This window comes from Chiloscyllium punctatum, chromosome 10, assembly GCF_047496795.1.
Source record: "Chiloscyllium punctatum isolate Juve2018m chromosome 10, sChiPun1.3, whole genome shotgun sequence".
Taxonomy (NCBI): domain Eukaryota; kingdom Metazoa; phylum Chordata; class Chondrichthyes; order Orectolobiformes; family Hemiscylliidae; genus Chiloscyllium; species Chiloscyllium punctatum.
In genome coordinates, this window is record NC_092748.1 from 7,745,709 (window position 1) to 7,771,249 (window position 25,541).

Sequence of the window (25,541 nt, forward strand, 5' to 3'; positions counted from 1 at the left end):
GTCAAGTATGTTGTGTCAAAAAGAAACTGTGATGTCGTTTTGAAGAGAATAAGGGAGTTGTCGCAACTTTCCTGTCCAATACTTATCCATTAACGAGCATGACAGAAACTGATTGTCTGGTCATGTCACTTTGTGGTTGATGAGAAGTTTACAGATTAGCTGTCAGTTTTCCTACATTGTCACAATGACTATTCTTGAAAAGGTTCTTCTTTGGTCGTACAGTGCTTGAGAAGTTGTATGCTCATTAATGGCAATATATAAATGCGTGTGGCTCATTTAGGAATATATTATTGTATGTTTAAATATTGAACAGAATGGGCACAATGCTAACCTCAAGTTATTCACATCACTTACAGTAATGGCCAACAATACCACAACTAAGAATTTTTCCAGGCAGTTTGATTTCTAAGCCAAATTTAAATTTGTTCTGGAGATGCAGGAAATATAAGTGTTGCCGCACAAACATTTTCTGTGGCAATGCAAATTGAGACCTTTGTAGACTGCATGTGCTGCTTTCTTCCAGGCTTCAATCTGAGATTTAAAAGCTAATCTCAGTAATGGTGCCATCAAACTACCATTGATTGTGTTTTAAAAATCCATCTGGTTTACTAATGTCCTTTTGGAAAGGAAATCTACTATCCTTACCTGGTCTAGCCTATGTATTACTTCAGATCCATAACAATGTAGTTGACTCTTAATTGCTTTTTGAAAGGCCACACACATCAAGGATTGGGTATACACAACAAATGCTGGCTTTGGCTTCAATATGCACACCCAATTTTTTTTTGTAAAATTAGTAATTATGGTCTTACACACATGGAGCTTCAGTGCATTTTGTAAAATTAGTAATTTTACAACATGCACTGAAGCTCCATGTGTGTAAGACCATAAGACACAGGAGCAGCAGTAGGCCATTCAGCCTGTCAAGTCTGCTGTGCCATTCACCAAGATCATGGCTGAACTGATAATCCTCAATTCCCTTTTCCACATATCGATTCAGCCTCTACAGCAAAGAATTCCAAAGATTTACTATCCTCTGATGGAATAAGTTCCTCCTCATCTTTGTCTTCAGCTATAGGGAGAGGCTGAATAAGCTGGGGCAGTTTTCATGAAGAGCATGGATAAGGTAAATAGATGAGGTCTTTTCCCTGGACTTGGGGAGTGCATAACTAGAGAGCATAGGTTTAGGGTGAGAGGAGAAAGATTTAAAAAGGACCTAAAAGGCTACTTTTTCGCACCGGGTGGTGCATGTATGGAATGAACTGCCAGAGAAAGTGGTGGAGGCTGGTAGATTACAACATTTAAAAGGAATCAGAATGGGTATATGAATAGAAAGGGTTTATAGGGATATGGCAAATGGGACTAGATTAATTTGGGATATCTGGTCAATATGGATGAATTGACCAAAGGGTCTGTTTTTGTGCTATACATTTCTAAGACTAAGTGCGCACTCTCAATCTGAAATTGTGTCCCCTGGCCCTAGACATTGCCACATTGAGGGAACACCTTTCTGGGATCTATCCTGTTAAGCCCTCTAAGAATCATGAATGTTTCAAAAAGGTTACCTCTCATTCGTCTCAACTCCTAGCACTATCAGCTCTCTTTTGTAATCGTTAGCCAATTCTCCATCCATGCTAAATACCACCTCCAACATCATTGGCTCTTTTCTTATTAAGGAGCCGAACATGTGGTGCCTTTTGAAAATCCAAATATCTTGTATCCACTGCTTCCCTTATGGGCATCTCTAGGTTTCTGCGTTCCAGGGTGTAATTACAAAGTGATGAGGCAAATTAAAATTTAAAACATTCACTGCAATACAATAATAATAAAATAGATGAACAGATCAAACCCTTTTTTTGTGTGAATTGTCCATGTAAATATATCCCTTTACTTGGCATATTTTTTGTCTGTAAAGGAATGTTCCTAATTCAGTCACTATCTGTGATGGCTAGTCTTCCTTTCCCAGCTATGACCTTCCATTTCTCCATCAGCTAGTTAAAACATCCAGTTCTTGTTTTGCATAATTGTATCCTTGTGGTAGGTAAATCTTGAGTAATTCATAAAAGAGGGATCATCTCGACAGAAATGCAATATTATGAAAAGATTTTTAAAAATGTGGGATAGGCACTACAACTGTAGCATCTTTCAGAGTGGCTTTGTGCCACTTTGTGTGAATAATGTTGTGTAAATCAGAAATTGGGGTCTGCCATAAGCTGAGCACAACATGGGGAGAAAAAAGGTGCTCTTACACTCCATATTAGATTAGGTTCTGTAAATAACATTGCAGTCAATTCTTCAACCATGAAGGATAGTAGATGTTTAAACCATGGCTATTTTTGATGATAAGCGCTTCTATCGGATCCTTATTCTATAAGACCCCTCCTTTTAATTACAAGGTACTATGATGTGACTTTAACTGTACATAAACTGATTCTTCTTGATTTTGGACATATTGCCATTGAATGGCCCTTGGCACCTAGACTGCCCAGTTTCCTGAATAAGTTAATTCAGTGTCAGATGTATTGACCCATATAAAAAGGAATGTCCAACAGTCACTGGCACGTACAGTGGTTGGAATGGCTCTGTAGGTCCTTTAATTGGCCACTGATTATATGGACTAAGAAGGGAAAAGCTGGTCAGAATTCTTGATACTCTGACTGGAGTGTATGCATCTTTGGGCACACTGAATGTGGGATCAGACATGATTTCATATCCTACAAGGTCAAATATGGGTTCTCCATGCTAACTTGCCCAAGCTGCTGTTCTTCTGGGTGGATCTTGGTAGATTGCAAACGCCTGCAGAGAAAAGAATGCTTTGGTGAGGGCATCAAGAGGACGATCCTTGTCTTATTCCTTTGTGTTATATTTTCAGCTGTGATCGAGCATTAAATGTAGTACAATTATGATACCCAGTCCAAATATTTTCAGAACCAAGTCCTGTGATACATTCTCTTTATACCAGTAGTTTTTTTCTTCACAATGGTAAATAATATCAATTTAAAATGGAATATAATGTTTCAGTTTTTTTTAATAAATGAGATTTCTGGTTATGTAATGTTTATAGTCATTTGGCAGCAGAACTTGCATATTGCTGATGAAGGGCATGTTGTTAAGCTTTTCTGCTTACACTCATCAAGATAAATTGCACTGAAGTAAAGAGAAGGCATCATTTATATTGTGTGAGGGGAGAGTGATAATTAGTTGGCAAGTGGACTGTGATAGAAGTGTTGCCATGATGAATGCACCAATTAATGATGACTGCCATTCAACTGTCAAGTTTTGTTTCAATTTTAAAATAGGCACTTTATCTCTGATCATGGCATTGCCTTGAGAAATAAACCAAAGAATGTCATCTATTTTATTGAGTTAAAACAGGGCTGTGTATTTGCATGTTCTTTCTGTTTGTCTTGAACAGTGCCGTACGTATTAAGGCACTTTGCAAACCTGACTGATGATCCTAAATTGGTTGTCAGCTTAATTCTACTTCTTAATGAGGAGCCGAAAGAATCAGTCTTTTATTGGGAATCAAAAATACATGGAGGTCAGTTTATGCAGCTGGAACTTTTCTTAAAAACAAATAATTCCAAAAAAGTTTCATTATTTTTCCTTTTAATTTGGATGAAGTTGACTAGATTTGATTTTAAATAGTTCCTCATGATTTGTCACTTTTTTTCTGTGAAACCAATTAGTTTAGGAAATGGCATTTGACCACCTCATTTCATTCGGTTTCTCTAATTCCATCTCCAAAACGACAATTGAGGAACTGCATGCAATAGCACTTAGTGCAACATAGTATTGTGCCCCTATCATTACTTCAGACAAGCTCTCTTCTGAACATAATTGTGTTCAGAAATAAAAACACAAAATGCTGGAAATAATGAAAACTGCAAAATTCATACTTGAGTAACTCACAGCTCTGGTTTTGGTGAAGGTGTCAGCTGTAAAGTGATGGAAGGTATCAACAGTGCTATCAAGCAGTACCTGTTCAGCAATAACCTGACACCAAATTTGGATTCCACTTAGTTCCTGACAAGCTTGGTTCAAACATGGGTAATTAGGGCTAAATTCTCAGGTCAGATGAGAGTGACGGTCTTTAACATCAAAGCCACACTAGACTGAGTGTGGCATCAAGGAACCCTAGCAAAATTGGAATCAGAGGCAAACTTTCCATGGGTTGGAGTCATACCTGGCACATAAGATGATGGTTGTGGTTGTTGGAGATCAGTCACCTCAACTCCAGGACATTTCTACAAGAGTTCCTCAGTATCATGTCCTAGGCTGAAACACCTTCAGCGGATACTATGTGCCATCATCAACTTGAAAGAAATTCTGCAACTCCTATCCTTTCACTAACTGGGCACTCACTTTCTGGACTCTGACAATCATATGTCAAAGCTGGAGACCGTTGATGAGGAAAGAGCTGTAGCTGTGAATTTAGTTTTGGTAAATATCTGATCAAAGTTAAGAAGGGAAACAGTAAAAGCAATGAAGATGTATACCACACAAAAAAATGGATTCCCTGTCTTGAATGAAGAGCAGTGTGTTAAGGTAGGCATTCCTGGAATGAAAGGCAGTGAGTTAAACACTAATGCAAAGGCAAAAATAGGAAATGTTGGAAATACTCAGCAGGTCAGGCACAATCTGTGAAGAGTGGAACACAGTCAACTCTTCAGGTCTTTGTCTTTCCGTTAAGTCACTGAACTTGAATTTGGTCATGCTCACTTAAATTTGAAGTAGCTCTGATATATTAGTCACTGATAACCTTTGATCCATTCTGCACTCTGAAAATGGTTTCTGAAAGCTATTAAAATTATGTTGCAATTTTATGGGCAAACTGTCTTGGGACAGAATATTAATCTGGGTATGCTATGGGACTTGTACTTTCTAATGAACCCGCAAGTGCAACTGAATCTAAATCGTTAAAAGAATATGTTTCATCATGAGAAAGTATCCTCCAAAACTTCACGAACCATTTAAAAACATCCTGTTTCTAAATAGTACAAACTGCAGGAAGGCCTTGATCAACCCTTAAGTTAACTTGAGTTGGTCTTGGCTGACTATCAGCAACATATAATCAGTATTTTCTCAAAGTTCAGTGTTTATAGTTTTGTTGTTTGTTTCCTTTTCATTGCTATGTTCCATCACTTTTTCTAATGCACTTTTTTGTCATGACTCTTAAATTTTCTTTTAATTTCAGAGCGAATCTTTGAAGATCATGAAAATCTGGTAGAGAACTTGCTGAACTGGACTCGAGATAGTCATAATAAACTCATGTTTACTGAACGCATTGAGAAATATGCACTTTTTAAAAATCCACAGGTAAAACCTCTGACAAGTATTGGACTTCCATTGTGTTGTAGAATTACTTTCTTGTTTGCAATCCTGCAAATAACTTGTGTTTACTCTGCATTGATGTCTTAAGCAATCTTATTGCATAGAACATAGTACAGCGCAGGAATAGGCCCTTAGGGCAACCACGTCTGTGCCGACTGTGATTCTATTCTAAGTTTATTCCATCTACCTGCACGTGGGCTATATACCTCTATTCCTTGCCTGTTCATCTGTCTAAATGCACCTTAAACATTACTATCACCGCGCTTGGCAGCATTGCCACCTATCATTCTCTGTGTAACTAAAACTTCCTTCACACGTCTCCTTTTAAACTTATCCCTCCTTGCCATAAACCTGTGTCCCCAAGTATTTGACATTTCCACCCTGGGAACAAGACTTTCACTATCCACCCTGTCCATGCTTCTCATAATTTTGCATATTTCTATCAAGTTGTAACTGTTTTCACTCGAACAGTGGATACTATTAACATTTGTCTAATCATTCCTTATAGCTGATACACTCCAATCCACGCAACATCCTAGTAAACCTCTTTCACATCCTCTCCAAAGCCTCCATGTCCTTCCTAAAGTGTGGTGACCAGAACTGCATGCAGTAATCCAAAATGTGGCCTATCTAAAGAATTATACAGTCGCAACATGACTTGCCAACTTGCATACTTAATGCTATGACTAATGAAGGCAAGCATGCAGCACATCACCTTTTACTACCTTGACCACTTGCCACTTTCAGAGAGCTATGGACTTGCATCTCAAGATCACATGTTCCAAAAGGTTCCTGCCATTTTACTGTATAGCAAGTTTTGCAAAGATTTGTAGCTCAGGTTGAAGTTCTGGATGTAGGTTTGCTCACTGAGCTGGAAGGTTGATTTTCAGACATTTCGTCACTATACTAGGTCACATCTTCAGTATACTTTCATTTTTTCATTTGACCTCACAAAATGCATCACCTCACACTTGTCTGTATTAAACTCCCATCTGCCATTTCTGTGCCCAATTTTCCAACTGTTTTATATATTCTGCTGTATCCGGTTTGATAACCATCCTCCGTATCCACAGCTCCAACAATTTATGTGTCACCTACAAACAATAGAGATCACAGCACTGATACTTGCAGAATACCAATAATCACAAACCTCTAGTGAGGAAAAGCACCACTCGCCAAATACTTTGTCTTCTGTGATTAATCCAACTTGCCAACACTCCATGGATGCCGTGTGATCCATCTTCTGGATCAGCCTATCATGAGGGGACCTTGTCAAATGCTTTAATAAGGTCCATATAAACGTCATACACTGCCCTACTCTCGTCAATCATCTTCGTACCTTGCTCAAAAAGCTTAATCAAAAGCTTCAAAAAACTGCCTACAGTGTGGAAAGAGGCCATTTAGCCTATCAATATTAGGGTGGTGCTAGAAAAGCACAGCAGGTCAGGCAGCATCCGAGGGACAGGAAAATCGACGTTTCGGGCAAAAGCCCTTCATCCTCTATTCCTGATGAAGGGCTTTTGCCCGAAACGTCGATTTTCCTGTCCCTCGGATGCTGCCTGACCTGCTGTGCTTTTCCAGCATCACTCCAATCTAGACTCTGCTTTCCAGCCTCTGCAGTCCTTGTTTTTACCCATTTAGCCTATCAAGTCTGCTCCGACCCCCTGAAGGGTATCCCACCCAGACCCAGGCATCCACCCCTATTCCCAAATCTGCATTTCCTATGGCTAATCCACCTAGTCTGTACAACCCTGGACGCTACAGGGCAATTTAGCAGTCTATCTAACCTGCATAACTTGGACTGTAGGAGGAAACCAGGGCACCCAGTAGAAACCCACACAGACATTGAAAGAACATGCAAACACCATACAGACAGTTACCCAAGGTTGGAATTGAACCCGGTTCCCTGGTGCTGTGAGGTAGCAGGGCTAACCACTGAGCAACATCCCCAGCGTAACACCATGCTGACTATCCTAATAAGTCAATTCCTCTCTAAATAAGAGTGAATATGCGGCTGGCTCAGTGATTAGCTCATTTAAAGCATTTAAAAGACTCTTCGATAAGTGCATGAATAGGAAGGCTTTGGAGGGATATGGACCAGCAGCAAGCAAGCAAGATTAGTTTAGTTTGAGATGTATGTTTCCATGCTGCATGACTCTGTTCAGGACTGGCTGAGCACGATGTGGTGTCACTGGTTTTTCCAATGCTTTTGGCATCCAGCTGAGATCACAGGTACAGCAAACTTTGTTTTAGCCAGCAATTTATGAATTGGCATTTTCATTAAACTGGCAAAAATTATGTACCTCAAATACTGGATGTATGCTGAATTATTGAGCAGTTAGTTGAGGGTGCGAAGGAGAAGGCTCTCTGCCAGTAAGTTTTATTTAAGGTAAAGTTGCATTATTATCCAAGTGATTTATATCCCCTGCATTACGTTCCTTTTAGTTGGTGTGTTTTATTTTGTATTGATAAACCAGAATATTTGATCAATTGATAAACTTCTGATCCCATAGGTGCCAGTTAATAGAAGGTTTGCTGTATATACAAGTTAGACCATAAGGTCAGCCAATCTTGGATATGAGACTTGTGTGTTATTACCATCAGCTATCTTTAATATGGCTACTCGCTAAGAAATTTCCCAATCAGTCAAATACTGAAACAATTATTTGAACTTTATTGCATGTAGCAATCAAAATAAGTTCCCTCAAATAAAGCAAGTAAAGTCTCAACCAAATTGGCTATTACCCAATTATTGGTGGAATTTAGCAATGATTTCCACCAATAGTATCTTTCTCTGGCTGTTTTGGGTTTGATCCCTGTGGTGTATTTTCCTTTGAAGAATCCTGGAATCAAAATCTTAAAGTAATTTGGTTCTTATGGTGTGATATTATTCATGATATTTAAAATTCTTTCATCCACAATATTGACTATTCTGGAGCTATCAAGACTGTATGTTGCCTTATTATCAAAAGTAGCTTCCCTTTTCCTAGTTACATTTGGCATTGACTGTCTGTTTGAAGATCCATCTGTCCTGCAATTTGTCTCTGTGGTATAAAGCAGCCAGTTATGAAGCAGTTGTTAAAACAGTTTTGTTTATGTAGCTTTTACTCCTCCTTTTCACAAGCATGGCTACTTACATTCAATTCCTTTGTAACAGTTGTCCTTGTCCCTTAAAAGTTTACTCTAGACAGAGTTATTGCTGATTCTTTCAATCATTTACAGCTATTGAAGTTCTGAAGCTTACAGTATTACTAACTGCACTGAATACAGCAGCTAGCAGGAGATTTAAGGATTAATCTATTGATGTCAAATATATATTTAACTGCACTATTGCGTTTTATTTATGACAGAATTATCTGCTGGGGAAGAGGGAGAATTTTGAGATGGGAGACCGAAATAAGGAAGCTTTACTAGAGGTAAGTTAGTCACACAAGCTGTACTTCTAAATTTTCATGACTTAATTGAAACTCATTTCATGTCATAACAATCAAGGATCAGCATTTCTCATTGGTTTTTAGTTTATTGATTGGCCCAATGAAGAGGGAACTTGAGGTGGGAGCTAAACAGACACGTGATAGCATTCTGAAAGAAATTCCAGAAATACTCATTTGTGAAAGGGACATAAGAAATAAGAGCTGGAGTAGCTCATTCAGAGGATCAAGTTGCACCTGCCTCACCACACTTTACCACACTTAGTATCCAGAAATCTTATCAATTTCTGACTTAGTCATGTATACTGATGATCCACAGCTGTTTGTGGTAGAGACTTCCTAACAGGTTCACAAACGTTTTGAGTGAAGGGATTTCTCCTTATCATGATCCTTAACCTGGGTTGAGTCACGTCAATCAGAACGGAAAGGAATGAACCAAAGAGGAAAACAATTGGATTTTAAAATCTTTTTAGTTGCATCAGAATGGGACTACTTGTGATGCAATAAAATTCAGTTTCTATGTTTGCAGACCTTAAAAGATTGCTTCAAGTAAATTAATTCTGAAGTTAAAAGAAGTATTTGAAATGAACTGTATTGTACCCCTGGGGGTATAAGTTCTTCTTTTGGGAAATCAGCCATGTCGGTCCCAATGCTAGAACAAGATCAAAACTTCACTGAGCCCTTTTATGCTTGAGTTTTGGGATATGTCTTCTGAAAACTGTTTTTGTCATCAGTGGCTGACTTCCAACTTCACAACAGTGTTAACATCTTCAGATATAACCCATGTTAATGCAAGCAGAATTCTTCCTTGCACAGCTTGATGCTTGTGGACATATGGAATTCCCATTTGGGTTCTACTGCCATTATCAAACCCACTTAGTATGACTGATTCAAGTTTACGTGACTGGCATATCTTTGCAGTTCCTTTTGACTGCATATAACAAGTACAATGCTCTTCGCTCCCCCGGAAGAGCTTGATATACTCTCTTGGCTTTCTTCAATGGGCAATTATTTGTGTTACAGCTCAGGACACTGTTCTGGATTTGAGGAATTTTGTTTTGGAATCTGGCATGAATAAGATGAGCAGTTTGGATTATAGTAGTTACCCTTGAACCTAGTATTTCTGCATCCCAAATATTTAAAAATCAGTAAAGAATAAACATTTGCCCCTCAAATTTGATGGTATGCAGACTCCAAAGCTGATAGGTTAATCTAGATTGAGTGAATACTTGACATTTCACAGCAAACTGGTGAAAGTGCTGTCTTTGTACTCTTATAATTCCAAACATTGAACAACTTGCTAATGAGAAGCTAGTTAAGATATCAATGGTTTGTGTAGAAGCGTTTATTTTAAGCACTAAGGATCCCACTTTTCACTGGGATTCTTAGTAGCTGTAGAAGAAATACCTTATAAATGCACCTAGGGTAGGATTTTATTTGAACCCTAATTTCTCCTCAGCTCTTAATATCTCTTCTGAAGACTATTTTTTTTTTTCAATTTAGACAGTCCTCTGGGACTATTCAGCCTGTGAGTATTGAAAGATAATCATCTGGCTCAGAATCTGTGATAGTTATGGTGCAGAGGGAGACTATTCAGCCCATAGTATCTGCACTAGCTCTCTGTATTTTAGCTTAGTGCCTTCCTTCTTTACTTTGCTCATTGTTTCTATTTAAATAATCATCCAAAATCCTTTCGAATGTCCCAACTAAACTGCTTCTACCACATGTCCAGGCAGTGCATTCCATGCCCTGATTACTCGCTGGGTGAAGAAGTTTCTTGTTTGCCTTACATTTGTTTCTTTGACAAAACACTTGAAAACTATACCTCCTCATTCTTTATCCATCTACAAGTTGGAACAGTTTCTCCCTATCCACTTGGTTTTCTGAAGCTATTAATCAGGGTCACCTTTTTTAGGTCACTCAGATAAAGGCAGTAATACTTATTTTCTATTCTGAGTTTTCCAAGAGTAGACAATGGAGGTTAGGCAGGGAGCTTTCAACTCTTCTTGCTGTATCATCAACAGTCCGATTCCTTTACACAGAAAAAACAGTTCAAAACCCAATTCAAACTCTGACTACTCCCTGGCAAACCAACCATCCTCCCCACAAGGTCCCAGTTACCATTCAACATCTGGTGTCTGCTGGAACCAGTTCCCATATACTGACCTCGTTAACAGTCATCTGTTTGAACATAACAAAGCGTCTGCAGAACCTTTTGATCAGGAACCAAACTGCGGTGAACTTCTAGGCCTAGCTTCACAAACACACAAAAGCTTGTTTGGTCTGTTTTTCTTTTAACACAAGCTGTTAGCCATGACCCAAAAGTCCTCTTTAGCTCAAAGTTCTGAGTTCACAGCTCCAAACCAAAGAATAAAAATAATGAATAATCAATGAGAGCTGTAACATTATAGTGTGGTGCTGTTTGTGCATCCAGGTTATCATAACAAAGTCAAACTAGATTCTATCTTTTTCTACCTTTCTAACACCAGATTTCTAGTGAGATGTCAGTGAATAGTGACTGAGCTGGATGAGCCCACAGATCCTAATACCAACCATTGAGTTCCAAGTTCTATTTAGCTAACACGTTATACCATCAACAGGCTTCTGCTGCATCTGCTGAATAGTATTATCAATACAAACGTGGTTAACATATGAAAATGAAAGCATGAATTTTGTGTATGGAGTACCCAGTCCTCTGTGCCAATGCATACACTGTTTAATCAAATAGCCAGCCTTCAGAGATGTTGCAAAATGTTATTCTGGGAAGGTTTGATGAAAGAGGCTTTTATATGAAGTTCCCATCTAAGAAATGTGCAAAAGCATGAAAAGTTATATTGTATTTTCTTTTAATTTTGATTAAATAATTGTAAAATATAAACTTTTAATAAAGTGTATTTTAAAGAATGTTAAATCTAAAGGTAATGTGTTTTATTTTAAAAAGTCTTTCAAAAATCAGGATTGAGTTTTATCTTCCTGGCAAGTTATTTTATCAGCATTGGGGTGTTTGGTTATACTGGAGCAGCTCCAAGTTTTAATATTTGTATGACTATTTTCTTGGCAGTTTGCCCTGTTGACTAATAAGATTCTCAAATGTAGCTTTGTTTTAAACTTTGCAAAATAATTATTCTTCTTGGATAGTACTTCCAATTTAAATCAGCCACCCTAACACATTCCCAGGTTTTACGGTGGCATAATTCAAGGAATAGAGTATCACTAAGATGTGCTGTTAGACAGTCAAACTGCTGCAGAAGTTTAACATGAAAATTCTGGAGAGGGATTCATTGTGCCACAGTATAGGTCTGTCCACGCAAGATTGATTTACATCCTTTCAAATTCTGTTGTACATGTGGCTAGCTTCAGCGGAACTGCTGGTCTGGGAGTGGTGCAGAAATAAAAACCAAGAATAATAAATAATGGACCGGAAAAAGAAAGATGATTTTGGAGTTGCCGGTATTGGATTGGGGTGAACAAAATTAAAAATCTCACAACATCAGGTTATAGTCCAACAGGTTTAATTGGAAGCACCAGCTTTCACCTAATGAAGGAGTGGCGCTCCGAAAGCTAGTGCTTCCAATTAAATCTGTTGGACTATAACCTGGTGTTGTGATTTTTAACTCAGAAAAAGTAAGTTAGCTGCATGTTATTAACAGATGCTTACTGGAATTTATATTAGTCTTCACCAAGTTGTAGAGTTAACAGGTACAGATTGCATTTTCTGCAGATATATTTTCTATTCTTCCTTTCCCCTTGCTTTCAGAATCAGCAAACATTAAATTACAGGATCTGCTTTTTCCTACCTGCTGGATCTAATTGGTTCTAGCAGCTAAGGCCAATTAACTTAATTTACAGACAGCAACTGTAAAGTTATTTAAATACTCTATTCTGTGTTTTTGTTGCAGGAGTTTTTCTGTGGAAGTTCTGTGACTGTTCCAGAGATTGAGGGATTGCTTTGGCTGAAAGAGGATGGCAAGAAATCCTGGAAGAAGCGCTACTTCCTGCTCAGAGCTTCTGGAATATATTATGTCCCTAAGGGCAAGACAAAGGTATGGATTAAAAGGTGCTTTTGTATTAAATGAATCATGTGACAGGTACAGTAATTCTGCATTTCTACCTGGATACCAAGTCCATGCCTCCATTCTGTTGCCATGAAGATATTCTTGAGAGAGGAAAGGTCTAAGGGCTTGCAAGAACAAGCAGCTAGAAATCCCATGTTTTTGTGATTCACCATGCAGGAATATAGGTGGGAGCTCATGGGATCTGAAAAATAAATTAGCGAGGAATTTAAACAAGTTGCAGATCTGCCTAGCTTGAATGAGAAGGAAAAGTCTCAGAAAAATTCCCATTTATAAGACTACTAATTACCACATTAAGGACTGGGTGGGGGGAGGAACTAAGCAATCTCTTGGAAGCTACGAATCACTTGTACTGGTTCTAGGAATGCCTGCTTAAAGAACAATGTTGATTATATCTGTCAAGTATATTTCCAGTTGTATTAAAAAAGGGAAAGCTCTGCAATGTGGTCTAAAGTACAAGTTGCCTCCAAAAATGGTGTTTAGTCAATACTGCTTCAACTGTTTTATTACAATACAAGTCTCAAAACATGAAATCTTGTGTCATTCTTTCACATATTAATTTGAATTTCCAATTAATTTTAAACTGTTGATCTCCATGGACATCAACACATTACTTGGGAGTAAAGAAACATTCTTCTCTCTCCACTCACCTCTAGTCACTATTTAGAAATTGAGATTGTCCAGGGGATATATCTCAGTTGTATTTCAGAATCTTTCTTGGAAAGGACCTTGTGGTTGCAATCCCAGTGTAAGCAGCCTTCTATGGTACATGTTTAGGCCCCTTGCAATTGAATACGAAGCGTGTCAGTGAAGATACGTGGTTTCAGGTCTAGTCTAAAATTACATTAAAATATTCTTTCTATAAGTCTGAATGAAGCACAGAAAGGAGTGGAAAATTATTGTTAAACTCCACAGTTAGAAATCAGCTATAGTGACAAAGAAGCAGCTACTGGATGTAAAATAAACTGATTTTTTTAATGCTGCATTTTGCCTCCATTACTCTGCACCCATTTAAAAATGACTGCTTATGTACACAAGTGTCACTGTGCCTTCTTGTCTACAACTAAGTTTAAATAATGTAAATGTCATTTTTTTTTTCAGGATGAGAGCAGGTTAACTAACCTGACCTTATTCTGTTTTGCAGACCTCTCGCGACCTGGCTTGTTTCATTCAGCTGGACCATGTGAATGTGTATTATGGCCAGGATTACCGCAGTAAATACAAGGCTCCCACGGACTACTGCTGCGCTCTCAAGGTATGAATGGTGCTTGGTTTAGAAGGATGTTGTGGAATAGACTGTTAGCTTCTTGAGTTTATTTCTACATTCATGTTGATTGAGGCCCTTCTACATGTTAATGTCTGAGAATGGGGAGACCAGCTTTAAAACCAGGGTCCTGTTTCTCTGCTTCAATATGTTTCTGGTTATTGTTGGACCATTTGGACTGTAGTGATATAAAGATGTGCAATGCCTCTGTGTTTTGGGAAACAATATAAAAACACTTAATTTAGCTTTAAGTTTCAGTCTGCAGCTTCATGTGGACTTGTATCAGAATTGCTGGCACCCTAGCTATATAATACTTGCCAATTGAAGTGTTACAAAGGTTGTGTCCATTACTGTTTTCTCCTTGAAATCTTAAACATTAATAGGAGAAATTAGTTTGTGTTTGTCCATTTCCGCTGTCCTTGAATTATGTATGTACCTGCGAAACAAAACTCTCTGCTTCTCTAATGAATCTCTCAAGTATAACATTTATGATGTATTTCATTTCCAAATATCTGGTATTTTCCCATGTTGAAATAATTCTGCCATTTGTCTGCCAATGTATTGCCTTTCGTGATGGACTATACCCTTATCGTGGAAACACAGGCAAATTTAAAAATTGTTCTTGAGACTTGATCATTTTTATATCCAATAACTAGAAATTTCACTAACACAGACTCTGGAGAATACCACTTACTGCTTCCTTAAAGTCAGAGTTAACATTTTAGCCCTACCCTTCAATTTTGCCTCCTCTGCCCATATTCCCTTGAATTCCATATATTGTTGTCTTACTGTGGTTCTTGTGTGAACCTAACACGTCAGCTGTCAAAGCCATTTGTCTGAAGAAGAGTTGAACTTTATTCAATGTCATCTGGGAAAGTAATTTGTTGAGAAGTCTTACTGTCAGGCAGTAATATGTTAAATACAAAAATCACTGGCCATAATGGCTGTGGGCTATATTAATTACTTACTTATTTCACTCTTTCCAAATGCCCCCAGAGCTACAGAAGAATTTCATGCATATTGGAGGATAAATCTAGAGTCAAGTTGGCTTTAAATCCTTCCTTTGAGTAAAAACATAGTTTTTGCTGCTTAGAATTTTTGAATCAACTGTGGGAAAACTAGTTCACATCTGGCTGAACTGTGTTATTACATGAACCAATAGCCTTTTTTGCCTCAAGACTGTCGAGATCAGGTCACAAAACTAGTGATTGTGCAGAATAGTTACCTCGAAAGGGGTGAGATAGCAGTAGAACTTGTTCACTTAACACTACAGAGCGAGATGTCAGAAAATTTGAATTAACTGACCAGTGGTATGTCACAAGAATCAGTATTGTCCACTGCTTTTTGTCATTTATCATTATAAATTATTTGGATGTGAATTATAGGATGTACGGTTAGTAAGTTTGCAGATGACATTAAAATAGATGGCGTAGTTGACAGTGAAGATGATTATCTCCGAGTACAATGGGACCTTGATTAGATGGACCAATTAACTGAGGAGTGGCAGATGGAGTTTAAATAAATGTGAGGTGTTACATTTTTATAAAGCAAACCAGGGCAAGACTTATATAGTTAATGTAAGGCCCGGTGTGTGTTGCCAAACAGAGATAGAAGGACGCAGTTCCTTGAAAGTGGAATCACAGATAGACAGGGTAGTGAAGAAGGCATTTGGCATGCTTGCCTTCATTGATCAGAAAATAGATTGAAGGAATTGGGACATCATGTTGAGATTGTACAGGATACTAGTGAGGCCACTTTTGGAATATTGTGTAACAATTCTGGTCCTCCTTTGACAGGAAGGATGTTGTTAAACTTGAGGGGGTGCAGAAAAGACTTAATGTCTGGAGTGTTTGAATTATAAGAAGAGGCTGAATAGGCTGGAGCTTTCTTTTCCCTGAAGCATTGGAGGTTGGGGGCTGACCTTAGAGATTTATAAAACATGAGGGGCATGGATAGGGTGAATAGCCAAGGCCTTTTTTCTAGAGGTGGGTGGAGTCCAAAACTACAGGGTATAGGTTTAAAGTGAGACGGGAATGACTTAAAAATAACCTGAGGAGTAACTATTTCATACAGAGGATGATGCATATATGGAACAACCTGCCAGAGGAAGTGGTGAATGTGGTTACATTGTAATATTTAAAAGACATCTGGATGGGTGTATGAAAAAGAAGAGTTTAGAGGGACATGGGCCAAATGCTGGCTAGTGGGACTAGGTCAGATTGGGATGGCTGGTCGGCACAAACATTTTGGACTGAAGGGTATGTTTCTATGCTGTATGGCTGACTCTTCGCGAGTCTCTTTATATGGGTGGATCAGATGTGGTTTTCTTCATAAACATCTTTCATGTGCCCATTCACTCCATCCTTGTTTCAATGCATACCATTTCCTGAAAGGGAGCTGTAGTTTGGCAGCAAGTTTGACTGCTGGAAATTTCTTTTAAACTTGTGGGCAGGCATTTATTTAGACTTAGAGGTCTTCTGAAAAGTCATCTAGACTCTAAATGTTAGCTTGCTCCTTCTCCATAGATGCAATCTGGCTCCCTGTGATCTCCAGCATTTTTTGTTTTCAATACAGATTCCAGCATCTGCAGTAATTTGCTCTCCCCTCTGAGGTTGATTGATCCTGTGGGTGTGGATGATGTGCATATAACATTTTCATAATGAACACTCATTCACATTTATATGCGCACATCCACAATCAGGAGCAGGAAACCAAGCTGACATTTCATTTTCCTTCAGCAAAGACTGGGATTCAAACCTGAAACTGTCTGATTTGTCTGACATAAAAAGGGATGCTTCCTTTATACACTAACTACTATCAATGTGCAATTTACTAGGTGAGGCAAGCAATATTAATCTTTGGAGAAAAGGAGGCCAATGATCTGAATTGGGAAAATCCAGCAGTTTTAAAAGTGACACAGTGATGATGTCATTTGACTAGTAATCTCAAGGTCCGAACAAATGCTTTGGTGACATTGGTTCGAATCCCAACATAGCAAAATGGTAACATTTGAATTCAGTCAGTAAATCTGCAATTAAAAGCTAACCTCATGGTGACCTTGAAACTCTTGTTGATTGTTGCAAAAACCTTATTAGGTTCACTAATATCCTTTCGGGAATAAAATCAACTATGTTTATCTCATTTCGCCTAAATTTGACTCCAGATCCACAACTATATGGTTGACTCTCAAATACCCTGTAGAATGGCCTAGTAAGGCATTCAGTTATCTTTAATCACTACACGGTCTAAGTGAAACAGCAGGGAGAGAGAGAAAAAACGAGGGGCTCAGCGCCAGTGATCCAAGTTCAATTCCACCCTCAGGTGACTGTGTCTGTGTGGAGTTTGTACATTCTCCCCCTGTCTACGTGAGTTTCCATCAGGTGCTCTGGTTTCCTCCCACAGTCCAAAGATGTGCAGGTTAAATGAATCGGCCAATGCTAAATTGCCCTATAGTGCCCAGGGATTAGCGATGGTAAATACAGGGTTATGGGGACAGGGTGAGGATCTAGGTTGGGTCTTCGGAGAATCAGTGCAGACCTGATTCCACACTGTCGGGATTCTGTGATTCTACCTGGGCCACTTGGTGTTAAATCTCAGCACGAGAAATGAAAACAATAAACCCAGAACCCTGTAATGACGCTTTATTAAAATGTGGGAATTCTCCTAATTTCCCAAGCTTCCTAATTTTCCTGTACCCTTCAAGATTCTGGTCTGCAAACATGCTTCTATAAAGGTTACCAGATTGTACTTATTAATTTATATTTATGCTTTGCATTTTTGGTTTGTTTTGAATGTACATGTATTGAGATAGAGTATTTGGCCCATTTATTAAAGTTTTTCTTAATGTTAGAGTCATAAGGTTTTTACAGCATGGAGAAAGACCCTTTGGCCATCAATCCATCTTCAATGTTCATTCCCTTCATCACCAGTGCACATTATTGTTCTGTACCACCTGCAAGATGTATGCAAGAACTCACCAAGATTCTTTAGATAGCACCTTTCAATCCTGTGACTCCACCACCTCAAGAGCAAGGACAGCAGATGCATGGAAATACCACCATCTGCAATATCCCCTCCAGGCCACACACCATCCTCACTGGAAATTGTCTCGTTGCACCTCCACTGTCACTGAGTTAATGATCCTGGAACTCCTTTCCTAACAGTACTGTAGGGGTATCTGCACCCAAAGATGATTCAAGAAGGCAGGTCACCTTCACTTTATTCAGTGTAATTGACTCTACATTAAGAAAAATTTCAGAAACTGGCAAATACTCTATCTCAATACATGTACATTCAAAACAAACCAAAAGTGCATGTCTGGCCAAGAACACCATTATTCTGTAAATGAATAATTTTTAAAAAGCTGAAAGCATAGTACTGATCCTTACAATATTGTCCAGTCATATGCAGGGAATTTCTTACAGTACCTTTTCATCCAGCTCACTTGCTGTCATTTCTGGTGACCTCCAAGGATAGATCTCTGTCCCCTCCTTCTCATCTACGTTCTGCCTCTCGGTGGCATCGTCCAAGTGCACAATATCCGATTAATCACGTGAGTTATCAATGCCCTGCTCTAACTCACCACCACCACCTGCTTTGACTCCCTGTCATGCGACTAAACTGATACTTAGTTAAGGTGTAATTGTTGCACATCCAATATTAAGTATTGGGAAATTTTTGGGAAACAAAGTCCATCACTAACACTAGACATTATCTCATGCTGAAGCAAACTCTTTACAATCTTGGTATCCATTTGACTTTGAGAAGATATGCCATATATTCTTCATTACCACGTGCCACTCACTTGCACCCATAAAATATTACCTGTCCCTACCTCTGCCACTGTCAGTTTGCTGCTGAAACTTTTAACCATGTCTTTTACTTCCAGACTCAACTTTTCCACCACCACCTTGGCTGGTTTCCTGTCTTCCATCCTTCAAAATCTGTCTCGTAGGAATTTAAAATGGGCAATGTTGACACAATGCATGAAACAAATGTAAAGAAAGGAATGAAAGCACAGGCAGGAGTTGCTTGCTGACATTATATTTTGTGCGGCTGTACAGGACATTGGTTAGGCCACTATTGAAGTACTGCACTCAGTTCTGGTCTCCTCTATAGGAAGGATGTTGTGAAACTTGAAAGGATTCAGAAAAGATTTAACAACAAGGTTACCAGTATTGGAGTGTTTGAGCTATAGGGAGAGACTGAATAGGCTGGAAAATATGTGGAGGGTGAGGGAGACGTTTTATAAAAAACCATGAGGGACATTGATAGGGTGAATAATCTCAGTCTTTTCCCCAGGGTAGGGGATTTCAAAACTAAAGGAAATAAGTGTCACATGAGAAGGGAAAGACTTAACAGCGGCACGATGGCTCAGCAGGTAGCACTGCTGCCTCACAGCGCCACGGACCCAGGTTTGATTCCAGCCTTGGGTGACTGTGTCTGTGTGGAGTTTGCACATTCTTCCCATATCTGCATGGGTTTACTCTGGTTTCCTTCCACAATCCAAAGATGTGCAAGTCAGATGAATTGGCCATGCTAAATTGCCCATAGTGTTAGGTGCATTAGTCAGGGGTAAATCTAGGATAGGGGAATGGGTCTGGGTGGGTTACTCTTCAGAGGTTCAGTGTGGACTTGTTGGGCCGAAGGGCCTGTTTCCAAACTGTAGGGAATCTAATCTATCTAATCTTAAGGGACCAAAGGGTGCAGTTTTTTCACGCAGTGTGTGGTGCATGTGTGGAATGAACTGCCAGAGGAAGTGATGGAGACAGGTATAATGACAACTACAGTTACAGCATTTAAAAGGCATCTAGATGGGTATATAAATAGGAAGGGTTTAGAGAAATATGGGCCAAATGCTGGAAAATGGAACTAGATTACATTAGGATATCTATTCAGAATGGATAAGTTGGACTAAAGTGTCTGTACATCTCTATAAGTCTATGAATAAACATCTATAGTCCAATTTACCATGAGAAGCATTTGCCAATTCAGAGTTGCATGTTCCCATTTCCAGCCTGACCACACTGATTTTTATTAGGGGGAGTTTTTTGTACATAGATGCCAACCTTTGACAAATAATATTTTCCTATTTGTTTTTATTCCTGCAGCACCCTCAGATCCAGAAGAAATCTCAGTATATCAAATATCTCTGCTGTGATGATGTCAGAACTCTTCATCAGTGGGTGAATGGCATTCGCATTGCCAAGGTAATCAATCCTTGTTGATGGAGGCCATGCTTTATCATTGGGTATAGCGATAAGTTTAATCAGCCAGCATTGTGTGCTTTCCCTCAGAAAACTGGTGAATGGTGTTAATCTCAACTATGTGGGAAAACGGTCTTTTCCTGAGTTAATTTAGCTGGGGGATGGGAAACTGAATTGTAGCTCCAATGTACAGGAGGTTGAGAGTAGTGAGGTCATAAATAAGGTTTTAAGATTGCAAGAGTGTACCGGCAGGCCGGAAGGTGGTTTGAAGTGTGTCTACTTCAACGTCAGGAGATTCCAGAATAAGATGGGTAAACTTGCAGCATGGGTTGGTACCTGGGACTTCGATGTTGTGGCCATTTCGGAGACATCGATAGAGCAGGGACAGGAATGATTGCAGGTTCCAGTATTTAGATTTTTCAGTAAGAACAGGGAAGGTGGTAAAAGAGTGGCGGGGGGGGGGGGTAGCGGTGTGGCATTGTTCGTCAAGGACGGTATTACTGTGACAGAAAGGATGTTTGATGAGGACTCGTCTACTGAGGTTAGAAACAGGAAAGGAGAGATCATCCTGTTGGGAGTTTTCTATAGGCCTCCGAATAGTTCCAGAGAAATAGAGAAAAGGATTGCATAGATGATTCTGGATCGGAGCGAAAGTAACAGGGTAGTTTTTATGGGGTCTTTAACTTTCCAAATATTCACTGGAAACACTATAGCTCAAGTACTTTAAATGAGTCAGTTTTTGTCCAGTGTGTGCAGGAGGGTTTCCTAACACAACATGTAGATAGGCCACAAGAGGTGGGGCCACATTGGATTTGGTACTGAGTAATGAACCAGGCCAGTTGTTAGATTTGAAGGTGGGTGAGCACTTTGATGATAGTGACCACAATTCGATTAAGTTTACTTTAGCAATGGAAAGAAAGGTATATAACGCAGTGCAAGAGTTATCACTGGGGGAATAGGCGATTATGATGTGATTAGGCAAGATTTAGGATGGGGAGGATGGGGAAGGAAACTGCAGGGCATGGGCACACTTGAAATATGGAGCTTGTTCAAGGAACAGCTACTGTGTGTCCTTGATAATTATGTTCCTGTCAGGCAGGGAGGAAGTGGTCAAGTAAGGCAGCCATGGTTTATAAAAATTGAATTCCTTCTCAAGAGGAAAAAGGAGGCTTATGTAAAATGAGACGTGAAGACTCAGGGCACTTGAGAGTTACAAGTTAGCCAGGAAGGACCTAAAGAGGGAACTAAGAGGAGCCAGGAGGGGACATGAGAGGTCTTTGGCAGGTAGGATCAAGGAAAACCCTAAAGCTTTCTATTGGTATGTCAGGAGGACCAGTTCTACCACAGAATACACCAGGTGACCTCCTCCTTTTAAAGATCAAAGTTTCCCCTCCCATGTGGTTGAAGATGCCTTCCAATGCATCTCATCCACGTCCCGCACCTCTGCCCTCAAACCCCACCCCTCCAACCGCAACAAGGACAGGACCCCCCTGACCCTCACCTTCCACCCAACCAAACTCCACACAAATCACGTCATCGGCCGACATTTCCGCCACCTACAAATGCACCTCATCACCAGGGATACATTACCCGCCCCACCCCTATCCGTTTCCGCAAAAACCGTTCCCTCCGTGACTAGTCAGGTCCACCCCCCACCAACAACTCGCCTTCACCTGCTGCCATTGCAGGAATTGTAAAAACCTGTGCCCCCCACCACCACCACCTCTGTCTAAGGCCCCAAAAGAGCCTTCCATATCCATCAGAGCTTCACCTGTACTTCCACATATGTCATTTACTGTATCTGTCGCTTCTGATGCGGTCCCCTCTACATTGGGGAGACTGGATGCCTACCTGCAGAGCGCTTCAGAGAACGTCTCCGGGACATCCGTACCAATCAACCCCACTATCCTGTAGCCGAACTCCCCCTCCCACTCTGCTGAAGACATAAATGTCTTGGGCCTCTTCCATCGCCAGTCCCTCACCACCCGACACCTAGTTGAAGAACGTCTTATCTCCCGTTTTGGACCCTTCAACCTCATGGCATCAATGTGGACTTCACCAGTTTCCTTATTTCCCCACCATCTTACCCCAGTTCCAATCTTACGACTTAGCACCGTCCTCACGACCTGTTCTCCCTGCCAATCTTCCTTCCCACCTATCCGCTCCATCCTCCTCTCCGATCTATCAACTTTACCCCCACCTCAATCCACTTATTGCACACTCAGCTACCTTCTCCCCAGCCCCACCCCCCTCCCATTTATCTCTCCACCCCCGAGGCTCACAGCCTCATTCCTGATGAAGGGCTGTTGCCTGAAATGTCGATTTTCCTGCTCTTCGGATGCTGTCTGACCTGCTCTGCTTTTCTAGCACCACTCTAATCTTGACCCTAATCTACAACATCTGCAGTACCTGCTTCTGCCTAGGAATAAAAGAATGGCTAGAGTAAGATTAGGGCCATTAATGAGAGTAGTGGGAAGTTGTGCATGGAGTCCAAGGAGATAGAAGAGGCACTATGAATATTTTTCTTCAGTATTCACACATGAAAAAGACAAATTTTGTTGGTCAGGCTACTGGACTAAATGGGATTGAGGTTCATAAGGAGGGGGTGTTAGCAATTCTGGAAAGTGTGAAAGTAGATAAATCCCCTGGGCCGGATGGGATTTATCCTTGGATTGTCTGGTAAGGTAGGGAGGAGATTGCAGAGTCTTTGGCTTTGATCTTTACGTCATCATTGTCGACAGGAATCATGCCAGAAGACGAGAGAATAGCAAATGTTGTCTTCTTGATCAAAAAGAGGAGTAGAGACAACCTGGTAGTTATAGACCATTGAGCCTTCCTTCAGTTGTGAGTGAAGCATTGGAAAGGATTATAAGAGATAGGATTTATAATCATCTAGAAAGAAATAATTTGATTAGGGATAGTCAACACAGTTTTGTGAAGGGTAAGTCATGTCTCACAAACTTTAATGAGTTCTTTGAGAAGGTGACCAAACAGGTGGATGAGGGTAAAGCATTGATGTGGTGTATATGGATTTCAGTGAGTTGTTTAATAAGGTTCCCATGGTAGGCTATTACAGAAAATACGGAGGCATGGGATTGAGAATGATTTAGTGGTTTGGATCAGAAATTGGCTAGTGGTAAGAAGACTGAGATGGTGGTGTTTGCTGGGAAATGTTCATCCTGAAGTTCAGTTACTAGTGGTGTACCACAAGAATCTGTTTTGGTACCAGTGCTGTTGGTCATTTTTATTAATTACCTGGATGAGGCGGAGGAGGATGGGTTAGTAAATTTGTGGATGACACTAAGGTTGATGGGATTGTGGACAGCGCGGAAGGATGTTACAGAAGGACCTAGATAAGCTGCAGAGTTGGGCTGAGAGATGGCAAATTGAGTTTAATGCAGAAAAGCACTGCTGCCTCACAGCGCCAGGGTTCGATTCCAGCCTCTGGCGACTGTCAGTCTGTGTGGAGTTTGCACATTCTCCCTGTGTCTGCATGGGTTTCCTCCGGGTGCTCCACTTTCCTCCCACAGTCCAAAGATGTGCAGGTTAGGTGAATTGGCCATGCTAAGTTGCCCATAGTGTTAGGTGCATTAGTCAGGGGTACAGATGAGGAATGTGTCTGGGTGGGTTACTCTTCGGAGGATCGGTATGGACTTGTTGGGCTGAAGGGCCTGTTTCCATACTGTAGGTAATCTAATCTAATCTAATCTAAAAAGTGTAAGGTGATTCACTTTGGAAGGAATAACAGGAATAGAGAGTACTCGGCTGATGGTAAGATTCTTGGCAGTGTGGATGAGCAGAGAAATTTCAACGTCCATATGCATTAATCCTTGAAAGTTGCCACCCAGCTTGTAAGAAGACATACAGTGTGTTAGGTATTATTGGTAGAGGGATCGAGTTTCGGAGCCACAAGGTCATGTTGCAGCTGTACAAAACTCTGGTGCAGCCACATTTGGAGTATTGTGTACAGTTCTGGTCACCACATTATAGAAAGGATGTGGAAGCATTGGAAAGGGTGCAGAGGACATTTAGCAAGATGTTGCCTGGTATGGAGGGAAGGTCTTATGAGGAAAGGCTGAAGGACTTGAGGCTGTTTTCATTAGACAGAAGAAGGGTGAGAGGTGACTTAATAGATGCATACCAGATGTTTAGAGGGTTAGATAAGGTGAACAGTGAGAGCCTTTTTCCTCAGATGGTGATGGCTCATATGAGGTGAGATAGCTTTAAATTAAGGGGTGATAAATAAAGAACAGATGTCAGCGGTAGGTTCTTTACTCAGAGTAGTAAGCGCAACAGTAGTAGACTCGCCAACTTTTAAGGGCATTTAAATGGTCATTAGATAAACATGGGGATGATAATGGAATAGTGTAGGTTAGATGAGCTTAGATTGGTTTCACAGGTCAGTGCAACCTAGAAGGTCGAAGGGCCTGTAGTGCGCTGTAATGTTCTATGTTCTGTGAGCACTGTCTTTATTAGGCTTTAAATGTACAGCAAAAAAGTAAGAGCTGTCCAATTAATTCCTATTTTTCTCCCCATAGCCTTCAGTATATTGAGAATCCCTGGTTCAGTACCTCTTTTAAAAGTGTACCATTTATTTGATATTACTACTTCTTGCAAAATAGATCACTATAAACAGCTGTGTTAAAAGTGAAATGTCACGTGCTTGCCTGCTTTACCAGTCTATGTTCTAAAGCCTACTATCATCGTCCTCACTTCGCTACATTTTCACATTTTGTGTCAATTGAAAACTTTGAAATTGTGCTTTCATGTACAGGTGAATAACATATAAAGAAAGAGTTGCTCGATACAAACATCAGACACACCACTATATACTCTGCAAGTATGAAAAATGTTATGGTTCCGTTCGCCGAGCTGGGAATTTGTGTTGCCGACGTTTCGTCCCCTGTCTAGGTGGCATCCTCAGTGCTTGGGAGCCTCCTGTGAAGCGCTTCTGTGATCTTTCCTCTGGCATTTGTAGTGGTTTGAATCTGCTGCTTCTGGCTGTCAGTTCCAGCTGTCCGCTGCAGTGGTCGGTATATTGGGTCCAGGTCGATTTGCTTATTGATTGAATCAGTGGATGAGTGCCATGCCTCTAGGAATTCCCTGGCTGTTCTCTGTTTGGCTTGTCCTGTAATAGTAGTGTTGTCCCAGTCGAACTCCTGTTGCTTGTCATCCGCGTATGTGGCTACTAAGGATAGCTGGTCGTGTCGTTTCGTGGCTAGTTGGTGTTCAT

The 25,541-nt window shown here is 40.2% G+C and overlaps 1 protein-coding gene across 10 annotated transcripts in view; it reads left to right on the forward strand.

Annotated features, from left to right (window-relative positions):
• Positions 1–25,541, forward strand: part of LOC140481858 (NEDD8-conjugating enzyme UBE2F) — a 366,423-nt gene that overhangs the window by 174,170 nt on the left and 166,712 nt on the right. For all 10 annotated transcript variants that reach the window (XR_011961625.1, XM_072578427.1, XM_072578424.1 and 7 more), the window contains 5 exons: positions 5,198–5,319; positions 8,685–8,750; positions 12,665–12,808; positions 13,983–14,093; positions 20,213–20,311. Coding sequence is in view for 9 of the 10 variants with exons in the window: in XM_072578427.1 (XP_072434528.1) it covers positions 5,198–5,319; positions 8,685–8,750; positions 12,665–12,808; positions 13,983–14,093; positions 20,213–20,311 (542 nt within the window). In the remaining variant the exon portion in view is untranslated. The remainder of the gene's footprint in view (positions 1–5,197; positions 5,320–8,684; positions 8,751–12,664; positions 12,809–13,982; positions 14,094–20,212; positions 20,312–25,541) is intronic.